Source organism: Centruroides vittatus, unplaced genomic scaffold (assembly GCF_030686945.1).
Source record: "Centruroides vittatus isolate TY-2023 unplaced genomic scaffold, ASM3068694v2 contig_361, whole genome shotgun sequence".
Lineage (NCBI taxonomy): Eukaryota > Metazoa > Arthropoda > Arachnida > Scorpiones > Buthidae > Centruroides > Centruroides vittatus.
Genome location: NW_027122185.1, coordinates 1793986 through 1817140, shown reverse-complemented (window position 1 = coordinate 1817140; position 23155 = coordinate 1793986). Strand labels below are relative to the sequence as shown.

At 31.9% G+C, this 23155-nt stretch overlaps 2 protein-coding genes across 4 annotated transcripts in view; both read left to right on the top strand.

Annotated features, from left to right (window-relative positions):
* The window catches only part of LOC136975017 (baculoviral IAP repeat-containing protein 7-like), a 98654-nt gene extending 87031 nt beyond the window's left edge, over positions 1-11623 (top strand). For 2 of the 3 annotated variants that reach the window (XM_067270006.1, XM_067270008.1), the window contains 5 exons: positions 1013-1179; positions 3268-3533; positions 5817-5965; positions 7753-7947; positions 11397-11623. In XM_067270006.1, coding sequence (XP_067126107.1) covers positions 1013-1179; positions 3268-3533; positions 5817-5965; positions 7753-7922 — 752 coding nt within the window. In that variant the 3' untranslated portion in view covers positions 7923-7947; positions 11397-11623. Of the gene's footprint in view, positions 1-1012; positions 1180-3267; positions 3534-5816; positions 5966-7752; positions 7948-9613; positions 9857-11396 lie in introns of those variants that run through there. The other variant, XM_067270007.1, reaches the window with a different exon arrangement.
* LOC136975020 (uncharacterized) overlaps positions 1-23155 on the top strand; it is a 98239-nt gene that overhangs the window by 33110 nt on the left and 41974 nt on the right. The window lies entirely within an intron of this gene.

The window sequence follows — 23155 nt, the reverse complement described above, 5'->3', positions numbered from 1 at the left end:
AAAGAAAGTATTTGCAGTATATTACAAAGACATTCATGCCCAAAAGAAGAGAATTGCTGTTGAGTGAACTTTAGGATGCTCCCTCAAGAAACTTAGAAGTAATAACCCTTGCATGGTTTGATTGTAAACTGTTGCAAAAATAGGCATGCTAGGATAGGTTAATTGTTCTTTAGTAGTTTATTGTTGTATTCATTGATAGTTTTATGTTAAATCTTTGTGTTAATGTTAAATTAGTTTCGGAGTGAATATTTTCTGAGTTGTTTCTCAACTTTCTCCTCCATTCTTTAACCACCAAGTCCCTGTACACAACTGCTTGCATGCATAAAGTAAAGGGTTCTTTTGGCCCAAAAGAACCCTTACCTGACATCAACATATTACATTGGGCCATGACATCACATAGAGCAAAGATGACCTTAGAGAAGCTGGCCAGTCTGGAAGGTTCTGCCTCATCCACCTTACAGCCCAGACTTAGTATAAACTGGCTACCATTTATTTTGTGTCCTGCAGAACCATATTTTCAATATACAGTTTAAGACAATACTCAACACTTTGACTTCTTTTAAAGAATATCCCCAGCCATTCTATGTTCACAAGGTTGAAAGTTTGCAGTAAAGGTGGCGAGATGTGATTTGTATTGGTGATTATCTACCAGGCTGAACTATAAGTGTTGAGTTAATTGTCAATAAAGCTCTTTTTCAAAATGATTCAAATTTCACCTTTTACAACCTGATAAATGGTTATAATCTAATTAAAGCAATCTTTCAGATCACTGAATCAACAAACCTAAAAGTAAAAATAAACTACCTCTTAGATAAAACTATGGCTTTTTAATTTAAAAAAATTTAGTTTAATTTTATTGTACATAAATTTCAGAATCAAAAAAGTATTGGAGAAATTTGATATAAATTTTTGACTGGTTCTTTAAAGATAAAGCTAGTCTACTGTTTCTTGGTGATATTTCATTTTTTTAAAAAAAATCTTATTAAAATTTTTTATTAAAAAATTTTCGTAGGTATTAAGGATTATACAAGATGCTTTTATTGTGATGGTGGATTATGTAATTGGGAAAAGGGTGATGATCCATGGGTGGAGCACGCAAGATGGTTCCAAAACTGTGCATATGTACGACTAAATAAAGGAGATGATTTTGTAGAAGCTTGTCTGAATAATCCTTCACGGGTAAGTAATAGTTATTTAGCTTATAAAATCAAATTGCCAATATTAAAAATTTACACATTCAAAATGAATTGATCCACTTTGCAGATGATAAATGTCTAACCACACTTAAAAATATACAAACAGCAAATTAGTTTTTATATATTTGACATACAGTTATGTCTGATATACAACCTTACTGTTAGATATACTGTATCAGCTTACTGTTAGTTGTATGTTTTAATGCTTTTAAACATATCTATTGCAAGTAACAACTGCAGTTGATGATTTTACAGATATATTTTATTTTTATTTCATATATATTTTCATTGTAATCCTTTTGCACTGTTTTAAAGTATATTATTTATATATATTTTTTCTGAATGTTAAAAGGAAATTGGTATCGCTAATGCATTAAATTTCAGTTTCAGAAAAAAATTTGAAATTTTATAGCTTTTATATAGATTATTTTAAAATAAAGTATTTGAACATTAAAGTGAAACATCAGAATTTTACTTATATTCTTGGTAATTCTACTGATCACTGATTTGACTCGGCCAGTAATCCAGTACTAATCAACTCTGGGTATTATTGGTACCATTGCCAAGTTGTAGTCAAGCTTACCACCAATTCAAACTTCAATTGCCAATAAATCTGAATACCTTCCCAATAAATGTGTCATTATATCAAGCTCAAACACTTGAGCTTCAGCACACTATTGAAGATTGTTAGGTTGTCATCTTAGGCTGCTCAAAAATAGTAGTACAGTATTTTATAATGTAAAGTGTATAAATATAAAATTCAGTCCTTCTCCAAAATTTCCCATCAAAAAACTGCAATTTTCACTAAATTTTCCAAGATTGCTTAGATTTTCCATTAAATTTTGCAGGGAATCCAACAGTTTTTTTGCCTGTTATCAATGTTGTCAGCAGTGTGCTTGGGTGACAAGACAGAAGAAGATAATTTAAAAGGATTAACAGTTGTGTTACTGTGTTTGTGTTTTTATTTTTTTATTTTTTTTGAGGGCCTCCTAGAAGCAGTAGAAGACAGAAGACAAACCTTGCTCAGGAAGGCATTAAGCATCAAGAAATGTGGAATGAATGGGGGGTTCTTGTTAGGTTAGACCATTGACTAACATTGAGTGTTTCAGTTAGATGAGACATTGCAGCCATCTCCATCAACCAGTTTTTGACAGAAAAAGAAATTCCTGTGGTTTCCCAGGCCCTCAATTCACCTGATCTCAGTCTATTTGACTTTTTTTTTTGTTCCCAAGATCAAAGCCCATTTGAAAGGATGTCATCTTTGTACTGTCGATAACATCCAAAAGAGTGTTAACTGCATTGCTGCAGGCAAATCCAGCACTGCTCTGAAGACTGGCAACAACACCTCTGCCAACGTATAACTGCCCAAGGGAACTACTTTGAAGGGGATAACAATGTATAAAAATAAAATTGTTGCAAAAGAAACTCGTCTCATTACTTTTCTACCACACCATGTATAATGATCAGATTACCAAGATTGTACTGTGCTAATGTTTTTGAATCAGATTTGACTTTTCTTCAGAACGTAAAATGTTTATTTAGAATATGAATTAAAAAATTCAAATAAAAACAATACAAAAAGTGTACTTTATATTTTTTCATACTGTATCAGTTAAAATTCTGTACTTCTGCTAATCTAAAAAAATATATATATACATTTCAGTTATAATAAAGATAATACTCAAATGTTTTTACCTGAGTTGTCATCAATTATTAGAATTAATGTCAATAGATTAAATTATTTTAATGCATCAACAAAACTGTAAGAATTGATGAAAACTGTCAGTACTTCAAACTGTTTTATCAGTTGAAAAATTAAGTGCTCTGAAATACATTAGATAAAATGATTTCAAAATAAAATCTTTGTTATTAAGTAATACTGATTTGCACAACTTAGAAACAACATTGAAAGAGTACTTAATTCATATTATAAACATATGTAATTATTTATTAATTATATATGTTTATATCATTGTCACTTTGACATAACATTATGTATCATCTCAATTCTTCTAATTTAGTTTTTAAAACATTTTTCTTTAATATAATGCTTAGCAATACTACATTACAGAAATCAAATGGTGAAGTTAACATGGAATCAACAAGTAATGAAGTGTTACATGTTTCTGAATTTTCATTAACTGTTGAACATCAAGTTGATGAATATATGAAATCTGATATTGTAAAAAAAGCAATTGAACCTGGAATTTTCCCTTCTCATGTGATTAGAGATGTTTTATTAAGAAGAGTACAAAATGGTGATGGAAACTTTGAGAATGCAGATGAATTATGTGAAGCAGTACTGAATTTACAACAAGAAATGGAAAATAATGAAAGGTAATTGAAGAGTGGATTTTGATTATAATAATTATTTTCTTTTTTAAATTTTATAATTTATTATACCAGATCTAAATTATTTTTTTAAATTTAAAAAATATTTAAACCTGGTGTAATAAATATCATTCATATCTATAAAATGTGTTATAAATACTAATACTATCATTACATTAAAGAGTAGTTTTACTTGAATTTTAACCTAAACATTTTTTATTTTTAGAGAGTTAAATTGAAAAAAAGAATTTTACTAATATTGTGTCATTGAAAATTCTAGTAACGAATTTTGATTTCAAATAAGAATTAAGAATTGAAATATCTTTATATACAGCATTAAGAATAATTTAAACTACTTATTGTACAGGTTGTTTGGATTAGTGAAAACTTTTTTCTTTAAATAATGCTGCTAATTCAAAAAAAAAATACTACTATAGAAAAATCTTGGATGTGGATTCTTAAAATGATCAAAAGGATATTCAAATACCCAAATGTCTAGATTGGTACTTTTTGGCCTAGTGAGGCCCTTGTACCATACACCTCAAATCCAGCTAACCAACCAAATCTTCCAATTTTCTTTTTTAATGTTTCATTTTTTTAAGACTATCTGAAAAACTAGCATCTGTTGTAATAGTCATGTTCATTTTACAAGAGAAATGAATTAAAAATAATAGTTTTATACTTAAAATGAAAATATAAGACTTTACAGTAAAATTCTGAGAAGGATGATTGCCCCAACATTAGTTTTTGGACAAAGACAGTGTAACCTCAATTCACAAGCATATCTCATTTTTGAATACCTTGCTAATCAGTTCTTAGAGTATAATAAAATACTACAAATGAAAAAAATCTATCAAATAATTGAAATTTATTTTTAAATCTAATTTTATGGATGAAACTAATATACAAAAAGCACACTTGTAATATTTCTATAAAATATTTAATATATACTTATGAAACTCATATATATGCATATATATATATATATCAATCAAAGCATATAAACAACTATTACATAACTTTCAAGTATCTTTAATCTCTCTTTGGGAAAGAAAAAATGAATGTTTCTCTGGGAATCAAATATAATGTTCAGATAAATTGTGTACAAAATAAAATAAAAGAACATAAAATAAAGACAAGGAGGATTAACAGCATGTTTATAAAATTAAAATGAGAGAGATTATTTTTACAGAATTCCATGATGGCTAGCTAGTGTTCTAGCCACTTCGATGATCGTAAGTTGTCTGAGTCTACTGTTGATTATTAGTTTCTAAGCTTCTCTTATAGATCCCATATAAATTTGACAGTTAGGTGGTTGGTTCCAAGATAGAAGAGTCTAATTTGTTTGTACTTTGCCCCATTCAATGTTAATTTGCATCTAGCAGTGTTTGTGATATTTGTATTTATTCATTTGTCTATTTTGATGATTGGAAATTAATTATTTAATGTAACATACTGTTATCCCAATATACTCTGAAGAGTATGGGATTGCATTTTTGGTAAACAGAATAAAATTCATTAGTAAAAATATAAGTACTTCAATATTTTTATTGGTAAATTCAGATACATGCAGTTTTTTTAAAGTCAATTATTTATTTGTATACTTGTGTTTATTTACATTTTTATATATTAAGATGTTTTTAAATAACTGAAACCACTTTTACAGTTTATCTTATTTAAAGAACTTTAAAGTAATAAATTAAAAATCATATCATAGAATATGCTGGACTGTTTGGCAATTTGTCTTAATCCATAATTCCTAGACTACAGTAGTGATTTCAGTCAAGTGACATTTTAGTTGACAAATGGAACATTCTATTTGAATGAGAGTGCTTGTACTGGCCATTTTTTTAATCACTACAACTGAAAATTTGCAATATGCCCTATTTTTCATGCAATGAAACTTCTGCTTTTTGAAATAGAAAAAAAAAATTTAATTTGTCATTGAGCACTAAAGGTTTAGTTGCCATCAGTAAGTTGGCAATGAAACAATTGTTAGTACACTCAGTTTTTGCATTTGGACTCAAATTTAACTGTCAAACTGGTAGAATTTTACAAATTGAACATTTTATCAGAAAATAAAGTTGATAAACTAGAGCCTTTTCAGTAGGGTTGCAATCTGTTCTATTGTGTATTGGAATTCCTTAGACTGTTCATATCCAAAGGTGTCTTCTCTTTATCATTCTGTAGGGTGAAGTTCTTTATATACTTCATTAAAGCATAGCTCATAGTTTCAGTTGTTGGGGTTCTAACATATTAACAGTATTATTTATTTACTCTTATCTGTAGCAATGAGTCAACAAATATTGATGAAGAACCTATGGAAGTAAAAGAAGAAATGAATGTTACAGTTAGAACTTCAACAAGTCCTTCAGATGTTCAACCACCAAGTTTTCCTGTCTCTGGACAAAGTGCTAGTGGGTCTGCTTCTATCGATGGTAAACTTTTTAAATTATATCAAGCATTTAAGATTTTTGAATGATTTTTTTTTTCTTTGGTGTTTTGATTGTTATGAGTTTAGTGATGTAATTTTAGTATAAATCAAATTATAATTTGTTACTGTAACAAGAAATAAGTATCAATAATTATTTCTAAACAGAGTTCAAATATTGTTTTCTCTTTGAAATGTTAAGAAGTATATTATGATACATAACTAATTTTTTCTTAGCATGTAATGATGTATAACTTCAAAAGTAATATATTTATACAAAAATATGCATTGCAAGTAATAAAACGTTATTTCAAATTGGATGACTGAGGCAATTAATTAAGGCTTCAACTTACTGCTCTGGGGAGCTAAGATTGAATCCAGGTAAGCTACTCCAGAAGTTTTTAAGGATGGTAAGTCACATATTGCCTCAATGTGTGCCTGATCAAACCCACAGTAGATGTGAAGAAAGACCCTCTTATCTATAAGGCAAAAAGAGCAAGAATGAGGGGAAAACATTTTAAACAATGTCTGGAAACACTGAATTGGTCTAATCCATTTTTATGTATACAATATGCAGAATACTGAGAATGTAGTAGTATATAAATGCACCAATAAACAATAGTAACAAAGTCTAAATGTATCTAATGAACAACTTATTTTCGTCTTTCTGACATCTTCAGTCTATGTTCAGTATGTACTTTTTTTTATACTTTCTATTACTGTGAAAGATGGAATGTTCCTAAAATTTTCAGCTTTTGAAAATAAGAAACTTGTTTTCAGTTTGGCCAGGAAGTTCAATGAATATTTTCTGCTTCCATTGGTATTCTACCTTTTACAGAATACTTCTCTAATATTTTCTTTCAGTTAGTTGCAAAAATTCACTTGTATTAACAAGATATTACATATTAAACAATTTGTAATGTCTGAGAATTACATTATTGTGGTTAATTAATACTGGTATTAAGTACAGCTATACTCAATTATCTGAATCTGTGTTCCTGAAAATGATTCAAATATCAGTTTCGGATGAGGATTTTTCTACTTCTAGAAGAAATATTAACTTATTCATCCAAATAACTCCAACTTTCTCCAATGTTATTAAAACACTGTAAAAAATCTATTTACCAAGCAATCCAAGATTTTAGTATATTAAATATTTCAAATTTCAACTTGCTTATTAACAAATGCTTAATGAAGGATTATAAAAGGATGTATTTCATCCTTTTATAATCCTTCATTAAGCATTTGTTAATAACAAATAAGTTTTATTATATATGTTAGAAATTGTAGATGAACTGAATTTTCTTTAATATGCAGTAGACAGCAATGAATATTTTGTGATGATATTATATATATATATTGTATTAAAATACTACTACATAAAAATAGATTAATAATGAAAAGAAACAAGACAGTGAACATCTTATAATGAACATACGGTTCATTATGATAAGATAGCAATGAAATTATGATAAAAATCACTGAACTGCACAACTGTCATATAAGACACAGCACCACTGAAAACATACTGGGAATGATGCTACTGCTGTTTTTCACTTTTATTAGTATGACTATTGAATATTTCACAAATTCACTTTGAAGAAACTTGGAAAACCTGGAATTATTCAATTCTAATATTGCTATAGATACTAACAGTATTCATCATAGTGAGAATTTGGATATTGGCATATGCCTGTAGTTTATTTTTGAAATAATTGACACACACACTGACACTTTCTTAGTAGCTTATTTTATAAAACCTTATTTATAATAATTATTTTCCTTTTATTGCAGATTTATTAAAAGAACAGAGACTGTGCAAGATTTGTATGGATAAAGAAATTGGAGTATTATTCCTGCCTTGTGGTCATCTTGTAGCATGTGTTCAATGTGCTCCAGCAATGTCTGATTGTCCATTTTGCAGAAAACCAATCAAAGGAACAGTTCGAGCTTTTCTTACATGAACAATTTTTTTAAAAATGTAACTTACTTTGATTATAGAAGTTTAGTAGTAATAAATTTCTTAAATTACCAAATTATTTCACTTGATCATTTTGGAAAATATTGTACTAAATGAACTAGGCCAATATTTATTAAATATTTTCAGGATGCAAAAATATTATCTATCAAGAATAGAAAAAAACTGTCACTTTAGACTGAAAGTGAGGTTTATTGAAAAATATTCCAGCAAAATTGATAATGGGCCAAGTTTTGCTATAGAAAGCATTTGTTATTCTATCTTAAAGTGACTATCAAAATGTTAATGATTACTGGTCTAATAATTAAATTATACATGCAATATTTGAAAAATTAGCATGTTTCTAAAGACAGAAAATAATGTATTTAACATATCAATTTGATTAATAATTTAAGTTTCAAAATATATGAATACAGGATGATCCGAAAATCAGTTAACCGCATTTTTGTTCTGGATACAATTTGAATATGAATCAATACCATTTTTATCAGTTTTGTAAATATAATTATTTGAATAAGACATCCTGTTTTATATAGACACAAGACAAAATTATCAGTTCTGTAAGTTCATAAGAATTTGTTTCAAATAATTTTTTAAAATTTTATTCTGGATTCTGAATTTGTATTTGAATCAGTCATTCAGTCTAGAAGAATTACTGCTTTGATAGAAGTATATATCATTTTTTGAATTATCCAATTCATGTTCAACTGAATCTGTTAATTAAAAAATATTTTAAAATTTTTAATACAAATTCAATTTACTTTTCAGAGTAAGTGAAATAATTAAGGTAATTTTGTAGAAATCAATAATTGAATTATAATACTCATTTATATAAAAATGTTACATAACAAAAACCAGTCTTTAATTGAAATCAGATTCTTAAAACATTTAATTTACATTATGAAGTCAGTATTTTATTATTACATTGATAAATAAAGCAGTTTCCTTTAAAATGAAAATACAAAAATTTGCCAGTATTGACATATGTTATACAAGATATTTTGGGAACAACTTTTTCAGACAAACCATAGTATATCAGAGTGAGTCTGCAGATGTGTTGAGTTTGCTTCAGGCAAACCTAAGACTGATCACTGCTAGATGGGCAAAACCTAAACTATTTCAGGCTTTGAATTATTTGGCTCAGGCTATTTTTTTCAAATCACTGAATTGTAAGCAAGCTGCTTAAAATATTGCTATTAAAAGTAGTACTTCTATATACAAATATATAAATTATTATATAGTTTATGTACATTTGTTACTGTCAAAGCACAGTACAAAGTAGCGATTAGGTTTGCCCAGCTTGCCGTGAGTAGTCTGCAGATTGCTGAATTTGCTTCAGTCAAACCAAGATGCATTCTTTGACATACTGTAGTTTGTCCAAAAGATTTTAGTTTCTAATAATTTTGTATGATGTATCTTGTAATATCTAATTTTCTGCATTTTTGTTTTAAAGGAAAAATTCTGCTTTATTAACCTAACAATAAAAAGAAATATTGACTTCAAAATAAAGTACATAATTGGAACTAAGTGAGTTTTTCCCCTACATCAAAAACATCTTAATTATTACAAATATTTGTATGATATATTTATTTTAAATATAAATGATACAAAGGTAATTTGTACATCAATATTTTTTAATGTAATAACTTACTAATTATAACTTTTTACTTTTTGCAGGGAATTAGCATTGTGGCATTTAGTTTCATTATTGCATGAAATAAAGTTTAATTTCGAGCATAGTGTATTTAACTCCTTGCTTTGTTCCAATATTCTAAAATCCAACAGTAAACTTTTATAAAAGTCTATAAAAAATTAACCAGTAAGGTCAAATAGCAAGCAAAGTGACAGAAATATTAGATGCTTGATATTGACAAGTTTGTCTACGCAAACTATATTTTCTTTTTCCAGTGGAAAACTATAATCATCTAATATACTTTGGGTAAACATAAGATTGCCCCCTGGAAATTTTAGAGATAATTATTTATACTCAATATATAAAAATGCTAAAATCTTAATGTTAGTAAAATACATGATACAAATTCTTTTAATCTAGTTAAAGAATTCACATAAGAGACTGTCTTCATGCTGATACATATCAATAGTCTTGTTTAGATGTTTGATATACCATTTGAGAAACTAACATGGTATAATAGGACAGAAGTCATGGTCCTCTTGATTTTTTTTGTTTAACGTACTCTATCATATTAATAATCAGATATTGTGACCAATAGAAATAAACAATTATTAACCATCAAAATGCCATTTTAACCATTTGTGATAGAAGCTGAAGATGATGTAAAACTACATGTTAATCTCATACATGCTTTCATATTTATTCAAGTAGATTTCTGAAAACAAAAAAATTTCTTTCACAGTTTTTTCATACTTTATATATTATACAAGGAAATATGTATTATAGTTATTAGTGTTAATAGTATTTACAAAAATGTAATGAATATTTTTGGTTTATATATTACTGTAGAAAAAAGTAAATAAATTTTAATTTTTTTGAATTAAGTTTATGAAAATTATTTTAGTAATTAAATGAAATTCTAACTAATTGATATTTGCAATAAGGAATTTACTGTAATAATGTAATTACATATACTTTTTTTCTTTGTTTACAGCCAGCTGGTTGAATGTGTACCCTAGTTTGGTCATTTTAAAAATGGTTAATTCATGTCTAAAAAGAAAAATATAAGCAGTAATAATATGCTCAAGTTTGTTACAATAAATTATTTATATTTTTACAAGCTTTTTTCATTATATCTGTTTTAGTAATCCTATAAATTGTGGAAAGCTAAAAACAATTTGGCCCACATATACACTAGACCAGGGTTCCCAACCTTTTTTGTGTATGGACCCTTTTTAAGAATTTTTTTTTCATAGAGCCCCTTCAATATTATACAATATTTATTTATATGTCTTTTGTAATTATGTAATTTTAAATACATCTTCCTATATTTATTTGACCCAAAAAAAAAAAAAATGTAAATTTTGAATCTTATATTTGCAAAATTTTAGGATCCCCTTATGGGTCAATACCAACCCTGTTGGGAAATTCTGTCTTAGATCTATTTGATTTAGCATTAGGCTGACCCCTGTGATTTAGAGTCTAAAAGGAAATAATTGGCTATATCTTAGTGAATTTTGTTAAATTTCATAAATGTAACTTGGACTATGAGGATATAATTTCCTTCGTCTAAATTATTTTCCATTTATATATAATCTGAACTATTGTATTAATACTATTATAATTTCAATTAATTACTTTTGTTTGGATTTATTTTAAGACATTTTGTCCTTCAAAATAATTCTTAAGAAATAAAACATTGAAATTAAATTGGTATGTAGAAAAAAATAATGTAAAGTGAATTCTTATTCCAAAGTATAAGAATAATAGTATAGATCTTAATATAGATCTTGAAATACTTTGCAATTTTTTTGATAGGTGCAGCACAGAATTTTGGACAAAGCACTTATTCTCAAAGGAAGAAAATTGAAAAAAGAAATTACAATGTTGCGTGAGTGTTCTGGTAAAAAAAAAATTACTTGATATTAAGAAACAATACTGAAAATTTGTTTTAATCAGTTGAACTATGTTTTCAACTTAATGGTTCAAATCATATATATTGAAAAAAATTAACATTTACTCATTTATTATGGAATAAATCAAAATTTATATTATGCAGAAATTAATTCTTTGCAAAAACAAACATTACAGTTAGATTGTGATCATCATCATATATTATACAAGGTCTGATCAAAACATACCTGACCTGAAATTTGGGAAAAAGCCTGCATATCTATTTTGTTCAAATGCTACTACAGTTCAAAATAGGCCCTTTTGAGTTCACACACTTCTCTCAGTGATGCGATGCATCCATTGTTGGATGCATTTTTCAAAGTTATCTGTGTCTTCATCAGGTGCTTTGTTGCATTAGTCTTGATCAAGTGTACCTTCTGAAATTCTTCCTTTGAGGGGAATCTTGAGTTCAGGAAAGAGCCAAAAGTTGGTCGAAACCATGTTTGGAGAGAGAGAGGGTATTGCACTGATTCAGTAGCCTGTTTTGTAAGGAATGTCTGAATGGGATACAATTCATGGACACGAGCATTGTGATGAGTGAACCAGTCACCAGAGCTGTGGTATTTTGCACCTAACAGCATCTCGTAGATGACATAACCAGACAGGTATTAAATTTAAAAATCTTCTTACATGAATGCTGGAACGTGCATAAATTAACACTCATAAACCTTAAAAGTCCAGTAGTAAATATTTAATAGAAAACAAATGCTTTGCAATGGTCTTTCAGTTTTTCCGTGAGGGGTGTACTGAAACTACACCCTGGTTGTTGAAAAAATTGGTCAACGTGAAAGGTCAAAAAAAGACACAATAATCGCATTGCTGCGTGATTATTGTGCCTTTTTTTGGCCTTGAGACCATGAATATTTTCCACTGGGATGTTTGTGCCTTTCTCGGGGTCATACCCTGTTATACTGTAATTTTCATGAATTCAGGATCCGTCACATTCTGCTAAATCAATAATGCAATGTTAACAGCATGTGTATATATATATATAGAACTATCACGACTGTCTGACAGTGACTGTGGGATATGACTCATCAAAATTCACCCACATGCAGTAGGGTCTAAGGCAGGCATGGCCAACATACGGCCCGCTTAATGAATTTATGCGGCCCGTGAAAAAGTTCTTTACAATTTGGCCACGCCTGGTCTAAGGTAACATGAATAGTGTCTCCTCATCTTGCAAATACTTGCAAAGGAAAAAATAATGCCAGTTACTTTTTGATCAGACCTTGCCTATTAAGCAGTGCATAATCGCAAGGTTGCGGCCGAAGTTTTCAATGCGAAATTGGAAACGTCGGAGCAAACTCGCTATTGTTTAATCATTTGATCATTTAAAACAAACGTTTATAATTAAATTGCTGATCAAACATGGGATGAACATTTCTTTCTGTCGATAACCAGTTTGAGAGTACAAATAGTCAATTTTTTTTTATGAATGTTAGAAATGTCTTTGAATATGTAACCCTTAATTGCATATTTAAGTTATGGAATAAAAAATGATCACTTGAGATTAGGTCTGAAGAATAAAGCTGTTTTCAATTTTTGCTAAAAACAGCAGCAACAATTGCATTCTAATTTAGGAAGAAATCATATATATTTGTATATATGATTGCTTTATAAATCCCAAATTCTTATTAAGCTAAAAACTGATGATTCTAAATCCTAATAAAGAGGTTGCGGCGGAAGTTTTCATCTCTAAAACGTGAACGTCGAACATTGAGCACCGCCATCCTGTAAGTTTGACAATGGCGTTTGGAACGTCATTCGAATCATGCTCCATGTTCCAAATGTCATTGTCAAACTTCTAGGCTTACAGGATGGCAACGCTCGACGTTTGACGCTCACGTTTTAGAGATAAAAAGTTCGGCCGCAACCTCTCTAATATGATAGTATCAGGCTGTAGGTAAATGAATTTCATCAATATACTATTGATATTGATTCCTAATTAAATCGTATTAGATATTAAAACATAAGTATTTGTTAACCTTTTTTTTTTTTTTTTTTTCTGACTCTTTCCGCCCTGTGGGCAGTAAGAGGGCCTCTTTTTAGTAGGCCCATTATGGGTTCGGCCAGGCCCACAATGGGGCGACCGGGTGGTGAGGGACGGGGCCCGACATATCCGAACGGACCACCCCCCGAAAAATTCCTGGGGATTATTCGACCCGTTCGGATTCGATCCCGGGTCCCCCAGAGCGGTAGGCTGCCACCTTTACCGCTCGGCCATCCGGCCGTCAGTATTTGTTAACCTAGACTTGTTGCAGAAAATAATTTTTTTTTAATTATATCATCAATCTGTGATTAAATATTGTAATATAGGCGTAAGATTTGTAATCTAAATAGAAATGATATAATTAAATTCTAATAGTTGCTTAGCTGTAGTTAATGGCACATTGTTATAATTAAAAGACCCCGTTGTATTACCGTATTTTACGGACTATAAGACGCACTTTTTTCTTCGAAAAATTGCCTCCAAAATTTAGGTGCGTCTTATAGTCCGTAAAATACGGTATATTTTATTGTAAATATTTCATTGATTCAGTTGGATGAAGGGTCTGTTCAGAAATGCTTACGGGTTCAACCGCCGAGACCGGCGTCATTCAAAAACATTACTTATAAAATTTCTGCTGATACAATTGCTACCAGGCTCACCACAGTCAAGGGTGGATTAGAGAATGGCTATCCAATTACCCATGATGGTCAGGCTGCGTTCACACTGTCATAGATCTTAAATGAAAATGACAACGTATTTCATCGCGAACGTTTTGGTGATGAATGAATACATTATTCATTAGTTTTCGTGTTACAGTATGCAGAATTTACATAAAGGTTAGTATTATTCCGCGGATTTGTGATTAGACCAGACTCATCTCTGGAAAAATGAATAAACAGAGTAAAATACAGTATACTCCGATGTTTCTGGATACGTCAGAGCCAAAGTCTTCAATACACGAGATTAGCCATTCCTCCGTCTTGTTCGTAAAGAATTGTGCGAAGTTCACGTGGATTGGCCAATAACGCCACAATGGCAAATGTCCAATCTTGGTTAACTTTCCACCCACGAATGATAAAATTATTGGTTTTTGCTGCTGTTGGCAGCGTGAACTCGGCCTCATTCACTATCGAGAAACCAGTTGGTAGGCAATTCCGAACAGACTACACGCAATTGTTGAATATTGTATTTTTGTAAAAACGAATAATTTCTGATAATGCAATTTAAATTGCATTTAATAATGTTTTTAAAATATAAGCACTTCTTCATTAATGTACTGTACGATACAATCTATGTAATTGGAACTTAGCAGCAATAAAATAAAAGATGTTATATATCATTTTCTAGAAATGTTTTTTCTTTTAGAATTGTTAAATATAGTGCATAGTGATTCTTTTTATGCATGTTACTATGCCAAATATTTTAAAAATTGATTAGTGAAGAAAAATTTCTTTTAACATTGTTAAAAACTAAGCTACGCACATGTATTATTAACGTATTTTAAAACCCTGTGATCAATCACAGTTTAAGTTTGAAAGTGAAACCGCAGTTTACTCAGTTTAAATTCATTGAGTCGGGGTGTTTTTTCGTAACTGGATCCAATTACTAAATCAAAATAAATATACATCAAAAAATTTCTCCCGTTAAAGTCTTGTGTTGCATATTGGATGTAGTACAGTGAAATCTCGTTTAACGAACACCTCTCATAACGAGCAAAACAAATTGTTAAAAGTGATTCGCTTAACGAGTGACCAGGAGAGGAAATCCCGGATTGTGCGCATGCTATATCAGTCTCTGTTTAGCACTGGTTCCGCTAGCATCTTATTGCCGCTTGTGTTCAGACAAAACATCATCAACTATAGCCCGTTATATAATAAACACGCCAAACGATATGCCCAATTCTTGGGTAGTGTAAAGGCTATAATTAAATATTAGAAATTTATATATTAATTTCTAATATTTAATTATAGCCTTTACATAGCCCAAGAATTTGGCGTGTTTATCACATTTTTTTTCCTAACAAATCGAATTTGCATTCCAGATTGGTTCATTCCGCGCTAGAAGAACAGGATGATGATTCACACTCCTTAACAATGTATATTGTATAATTTTCTTTGAATAAACATTATACATAAAACATTTGAGCATTTTTTAGGCGCGGAACGCATTATCGCATTTTAGGTATTTTACATTAACTTATATGGGAAAAATTGTTTTGCTTGACGAATGTTTAACATTTACGAGTAAGATTCTGGAACGAATTATGCTCGTTAAGCGAGGTTCCACTGTAATTATTATTATTATTCGTGTCAATTAAAATATATTACAAAAAAACTTTGAAATTAGGAACAAAGTTTTATAAGTTTAAAAATTAACGTTAACTTAAAATGGTCTCGGAATGCGTTATTTCCGAGTCATTCGATTGTGAATGTCCGAGCGGCCAAGGCGACAGCCCACCACTAGAAGACCAGGGATCGAATTGAACGAGAAACCATAAGATCTCGGAGGATGGTCCGTTCGGATATGTTGGGTCCCATTCCCCACTACCCGGCCGCCTCATTGTTGGCCTGGCCTTAACACGTAATGGCTTGCTAACAATAACTGTGCCCAAAGAATAGAGTTTTAAAAAAGTTTCTCATTAACTTACGCACACAATAACATAAACATGTAGAAATTGAATAATAAATTCCTGATTTGCAATAAACTAATAGAAATAAAATTTATTATGGAGATAGATTACATTTAATGATGATTGATTACAAAGGGAAAGTATAACCTAGATGTCTTTACACATTTCCGTGATTCCTTCCACTTTTTATAGTTTGTTATATTCAATTCTCATTTAAAACCCAACGGGAGAAAACATTTAGTCTCGAAAACGTCAAAAGCTTTCAAATTCTTAGTCAGCTGATGCCAAGGCGGTAAAGTCGTCGGCTTCTGCGGAATGCGAGATCGAGTATGGACGAGAAATCCCATAAATTTCTCATGGGCGCTCGTCCTGGATATGTCGTCCCATATCTCATCAAAGGCAGTGGACCTGGAAAAAGGTGTTCTTAGTGCCCATAGAGCAGAGTTTTAAAAAATTCCCAAAATCAAATTCTCCCGATGATATAAAGTAACAATAATTGCATTGTCTCAACTTATTACTGCTTAAAGCACAGTTATTAAAATATTGATTGTAGTTTGGCAATTTTGAATTAATTTTCAAAATCAAAATACTGTAATATAAAGTTTGTGGGAGAACTAAAGCTGAGACGACGATACAAGATGTGCTTGCATCGAAGTTGATTCAATGAACGTTTGTCAAAGTTAAATTGAAATACGTATAATGATTCTTTTTCTTTGAAGTTGTTGCTTTCAACAAAGGAAACCAAAAATTTTCTACGAGATCATTCTTATTCAACTTGTTGCTATGTCTATCTCTGCACAAAGCTCTTCATAAACTTGTCAGTTCTTGGCTAGCAATAAAACTTTATTTTTCCCTCCGTTCTACAAATATTACGAATAATGACGCTGGAACGAACACTGTGTGTGTGTATTTTTGCCATAGGCACTAAGATCATTTTAATCGAGCCCATCGTGTGTTCGGTCAGGCCGTTGCTTACGAGATTTGAAAATTCCGTAGGCAATGGCCAGGACCACAATGCAGCGGCTGCGTGGTCTGAGACAGAACCCAATATATTCTGAATAGACCACTATCTGAAAACTTTCTGGGTTTTTTTCGACCAGTGCAGATTCCAGGCATTCAAAGTGATAGGTGACACTTAACTGGCCATCCGTCCAGAATACTCATGCCTTTGACAATGTTACAACACTTTGATTCGTGATATATACATGCACATTTTAATTATGGATTCTAATTTACGTGAAATAATGTGTCTAAAATATGATCAAATTATTTTCCAGCTTAATTTTTCAGTAATAAAGGCAGCGGCGATAGGGATCGATAGAGCGAATGCGACAAGTTTTTTATTTCTTTGCCAGATTCACACATTTTTGAAAAAGAAAAATTGACTCAATGCAAGTCTACTCTCTGTTTTGCTTGCCACAACTACACAAACTTCTCGCAGTAAACAGTAATCGTCATACAATTTATCCTGATTTATAGGCACGTTCAGAGAAGAACTCGGGTCTTTTAGTTCATTCCAGTCAATTTCTTCGTCCATTGTCAAAATGTTCATTTTCTTGTAAATACTCGTAAATTCGTACCACTTATTCAAATAAGTCAAACATCGCTCCGCGTATTTTTCTGCATATTCTTTAAAGGTATTTTGATCACTAACCGTCAACTTCTTCACACATTGCGTTGCTGACTCTCTGTAAAACTTATCATTCTTTCGGTTAGTCATTTTGTTTTGCAATTCTCATAATCGTGTGTAGTTCAGTGCAGGCAATATAGTCACTTTCCAGTTCCTTTTTATAGAAACATCAAAAATTTGCATTACGTTATGAATAAAATGGCAGAAGTATAATGGAAGACAGTTCTCATCCTTAAAGGCCCTCCAAATTATTGCTGTACATTCATCATCGCCTTCATTAAGAAAACATTTTCTTAAAGCTGGCCATTCAAAAAAATTTTCTAAAGCTGGAAGCAAAGAGAGCCACCGTGTAGGCACATGGCGGAGAATGGTTTGTACTCGAAATGAAGGAAATCGAAGAATTCCTTAAGCTTGGCAGTTCTCTTGGCAAACGCGGAAAATTCACTGTAAACTTTCAATACAAACGATTCCACATCAAACTGCAATGTTTTTAATGCATATTTGTTACAATTATGAAAAATATGGCACTTACAATTCGCCTTTAAAATATTTGGATTTTCAGTCTTAAGTTTTGAAAACTAAGTTATGACTTCCATAGTTAACTGAAGCATTATCCGAAGATAGTGAAGATACCGATTCCCACGATAATCCGTTTTCCTGTAAAACTTTACAGAGCCGTGTTTTGATGGCTTCACTAGTTTCAGCATGGTCTTGATAAAAATCAAGTAATTCTTGTTTCAAGCCATCTTTACCCGAAAACCATTGCACCGTAACTGAAAACATTTTTAAATTTCCTTTGTTAGAATAATCTGTGCCAGCAGAAAAATATGTTGAATCACGCAATCGAATAGCAACTTCTGAATCAGGAAATAACGTAGGATACAACTTATTTGTACAATCTTGGCTCGAGTAGATGTGATGATGTTTAATTCCATGATATACAGATGTAACTTCTGGGCAGTTATTTGATCTTCATCTCGTAAATGTTTTTCACAAAGAAACTAGAAATTGATGCCACAGAAGACTTGTTTTTGAAAAATAACTAATGTTTTTTACATTCTGAATGCTCTTTTACCTTCGTATTTAACTGTATTATTGTGAAATTGCGTTTTCTAAGCCAAGTACTAAACAGAGGATCGTTCAGCCAGTTTTCGTCAAAGCTTGTGATATATTTGACTTTCCTCTTTCACGATGGTATCATTTGAGTTGAGCTTTACGAATCCGACATTATGCTGTTGCTTTGATATTTATACAGCATAAATAACAGCAATACTCGCGTACCTACTTACAGCGTTTACAAATTTAAGTACAGTAGAGTAGAGCATCGATTATCCGACCCCCGATTAACCTCCTTATCGGTTAACCGACCGCGTTCTAGTCGGCAAATTCAAATGTCCGCAAGTGATGTGGCGCTACAATATTTGGTTGTCTTGGCTACTTTAATATTATTTTTGTTAAATTTTTGCATGTTTTAGCTGGCAGCACTGGCTCGACCGTGAAAAGGAGGCTAGTATTTAAACCAGGCCTAATACACTATACTAATAATGTATTTTTTCATACTTTTCGGTTATCCGACTTTTCAGTTATCCGACCAACCCGAGTCCCCAATTGAGTCGGATAATCGATGCTCTACTGTAATTATATATTACTTAAATAAAAACAGTGCTTTCTTTCTGCTTCTGTCTCAGTCTGGCCACTAATTACGCAAATGATGATGCGCGGTGAGAGAAAGCCGGGCGGGCGGCCTCGAGCCACAACGGGTGCGGTCGAGTGATCGGACACGTGTTGATTTGACTGACCCGAAAACAGTAGCATTAGCAGCGTCGGTTGGTGCAGCGGCTGCACCGACGTGGACTGAGCCGGAGCCCGAGTCGCTTGCTGCTATGTCATTCTGTATGTTTTGAGGGTTAAGGGGCAGTAGAAAGGTGTTTTTCAGGGAGAATCCCAGAATTCCGGGAGAGTTGGCAACCCTATTTATAGCCCGATAATTTGGCTTTAATAATCAGATTTATGAAGAAAAACTTGATACTTGAAGACTTCGACTCGTTTTTTTAACCTTGCCCAATTTGCACAACCTGGCATAATGCAGTTATTGAAGCCATGGGGCATGGTTAAAAATTATGACAGCATAAGCGCAATTATTCCAGATATTACAGGTTTTCACAAGAATAGAATTTTCAGTCCTGCCATAAAGAGGCTACATACTGATTATTAACATGCCACAAGAAGCAAAAATGTAAAAAACTAATAAGCAGGTGTATTCTGACAGTTTATGAGAAAGAATCAATAATACTTTCTATTTGCAAAATTTCCTAAACCTTAACGCAAAATAAGGAAAAAAGTGAACTTTTAAGAAATTTGCGGGATTTTCCGAGTTAAAAAACAGCCGGAATCCCGTTAGAGAAACCCTACTTGAATGACATTGGAGTTTATCCAAATAACGTGGATTATCGAGTGGACAGATCATTGAACACAATTCGAGATAAATTTGCTGATTTTCTGATTACTGAAGGCGAATTATAATGGCAATATAAAGTGAGTTGTGCCATAAAGTCGAAAACGAGCACTTGGTCGTGATGAAGCGTTTGCATTGCTATTTTGGCTGTGTGACTTTGGAGAAGCTGGAAGCATTGTGCTTTATACTAAAGAGCGTGGTATAATTGTTAACCATTAATGCGGACTTTGCATAAACCGATAACGCAATAACGGGATTTGGCTGTACAGTATTTGGTTTCATTCCCATTATATTTAGGAAAAGAGCGTTTTTGTCAGGGGGCGACGTGTCGCGCACGCAGTTCAAATTCAGCAGGCCCACCAGTGGCCGAGTGGACTCCGTCTCCGCTGAATGCGCGGACCAGACCCTAAACACCGGAAGTTCGGTAGTTGGTTCGCCCCTCGCTCGGACGGGCTGGCCACGCAAAGTTTTTCCGGGTTTTCTTCGCATCCGTAACACCTAAATAGGAGCCAGCTTCCCTTCAAAAGTCCTCCCAGAAAGGCATTTCTTCTCGCGCGTATTACGGTTCCTAACAACTACACATTTCACGGGCAACAAAACCTAGTAGCTATAGGCCCAACATTCTTCTAACCAAGAGCCAAAAAGAACCAAATTTAGCGAGGAGACAAGTATTGTATGATCTTTGTGTTCTTTGTTCAGTGACTTGTTATATTTATTTTGTTCTACATTAAACCTGAGTGAACTGTTACTGTTTATATTTCGTTGTATCTTTTGCCAAACATCGCAAAGTTCATTGACAGACTACTCGTTTTGTGATCTAAATAAATTACCATTATTTATATCGGTGCATACTTGTATATTTTAATTGTTAGAATTTTGTTTAACTTCGCACAGTGGAGAAAGGGTCTATTGATGTTTCCCGTTTGCAGCCTCGCTTATTTCCTTTAACCAAAGCGTTAACAAAACTGATCTTAGTCAACCTAATTATTAGTATTAACGTACTTTTTTATTGAAATTTACCTCACCTCGAAATATCTGAAGTGATTTTTACTCCTTTATTTTTTATTTATTTTTTACTCTTTAGTATTTATTCATTTTTCAGTTTATGGCGATAAATCTATATGTAAACGAAACACGTTTTCGTCCATGGATATCCCTAAATCTAGGCTTATTGAAATTTGTTTTCTAATAGCGTATACTTTTCTTGCTAACTGGAAATTCCCCTATCGAGCATAATAGCACTTTTTATGAGAAAGAAGAGATTGAAGAATTGAGAGGAGTAGAGATTTCAAGAAATTCAAACAGAGTCGCTAATATTTCTACAAATTAACTAGTTTATACTAACTGTTGTAACATAAAGTGCAACAAAACAAAATCTCACCTAGAGTGGACAAAAGTAGTAGCAGTTATAAGGAGTTCTCACAAACACAGACGACAGCTTTTATATTAGTAGCCTAATAGTCTTAAGCAATAGTTCAATCTGGTTACAATTTGCGGAGCAAGCTGTCCATGGAATTATTCGGACCTCATTTTCCAAACAATTCCCAAATAGATCTGGCAGTTTGCGGAGTAGTATCTTGTCGCATCTTCCGAAACGGCCCACCTATCGTCCTCTCAAGCTTGTCTTGGTAATTGTACTAGTTCATACCATGTATAGGTGTGTAGAATATATTTCAAGTTCGTTTCGGAGATCGTCCAACAGTACTGTAATCCGACAGAACTGCCTAAATTAAATTTCTTTTCAACAGTGAATACTACAGATTTCCATTCTTCCCTCGATGTAATTTGAAAAATGTCGATTATTTTTAAATTTTTCTGTCCACACTATTACGATGCTGCACCAAATAAATATCGTTTGGGCTTTAAAATATTTTGAAAGTAATTTTTATATCAATTAATTTTAAGCTTTAAAGGTGTGTAGATAAGGGGAGAGTCACTCACTGGATCTGAAAAGCGATTCTTTTCCAGCGAAGGAACACTTCGGTCATTTAATGGTGATAAAGTAATACGTGTTATTTTCATTTCTGAGCACAAAATTTAAAATCTGCGAACGTTGTTTCATAATGACCAACAAACTAACTTGTACCAGTTAATGACCACGGTTCAAAGCTATGTAGTCATTCATTGCCGGACATTAAAATGGTTTGAGACGAATAATTGAAGACAATTGAATTTATTTTATTCAGATAACTTCAAAATGGCAGAAAGCCTACGGACGTTTTCAATTTAGTGAAGATTTGTATGGAGCCGTAGAAGTAGTAGGTGAAAATGAGTGCTAATAAGGATATCGAAAAATTTATCATTTCAAAAGGAACTTTAATAAATAAATTACACGGAAAGTTACCAATGGAACAAAAAGTGGGCCTCGCAGCCACATTAACTAAAGCAGAGGAAGACGGGTTGGAAAAATGGATTATTAAGAAAGCCAAATTGGGCTTTCCCACGCATCCCGGTGAAGTAAAAGACACAGTTCAGAAAGTTATGAAAGATATGGAACAAAAGAATCCATTTAATAATGATCGCCCAGGAAAAAAAAGGCTAAAGCTTTTTCTAAAATGGCACCCTAACGTAGCAGCAAAGAATACGCAAGCGATATCCAAAGCTCGAGCAGCAGTTTCAGAAGAGATGATAAGGAATTGGTTTCAAGAATTAAATAATTATTTGAGAGAAGAACACGCGAGTGATATTCTGCAAAATCTATCCCGTATTTTCAATTCAGATAAAACAGGGATGTTATTTTGTCTGGCAAAAACTGGCAAACTTCTGGGACTTAAAGCGTATGAGAACTTTGATAACATTGCATCGGGACAAAAGACCAGTATATCACAGTTTTGTGTAATTTTTCTGCAAATGGCCAGTTAGTGGATCCTATGATAGTGTTCCCATACAAGAGAATTCCAAGGAATATTGCAGATTCGGTTCCAGA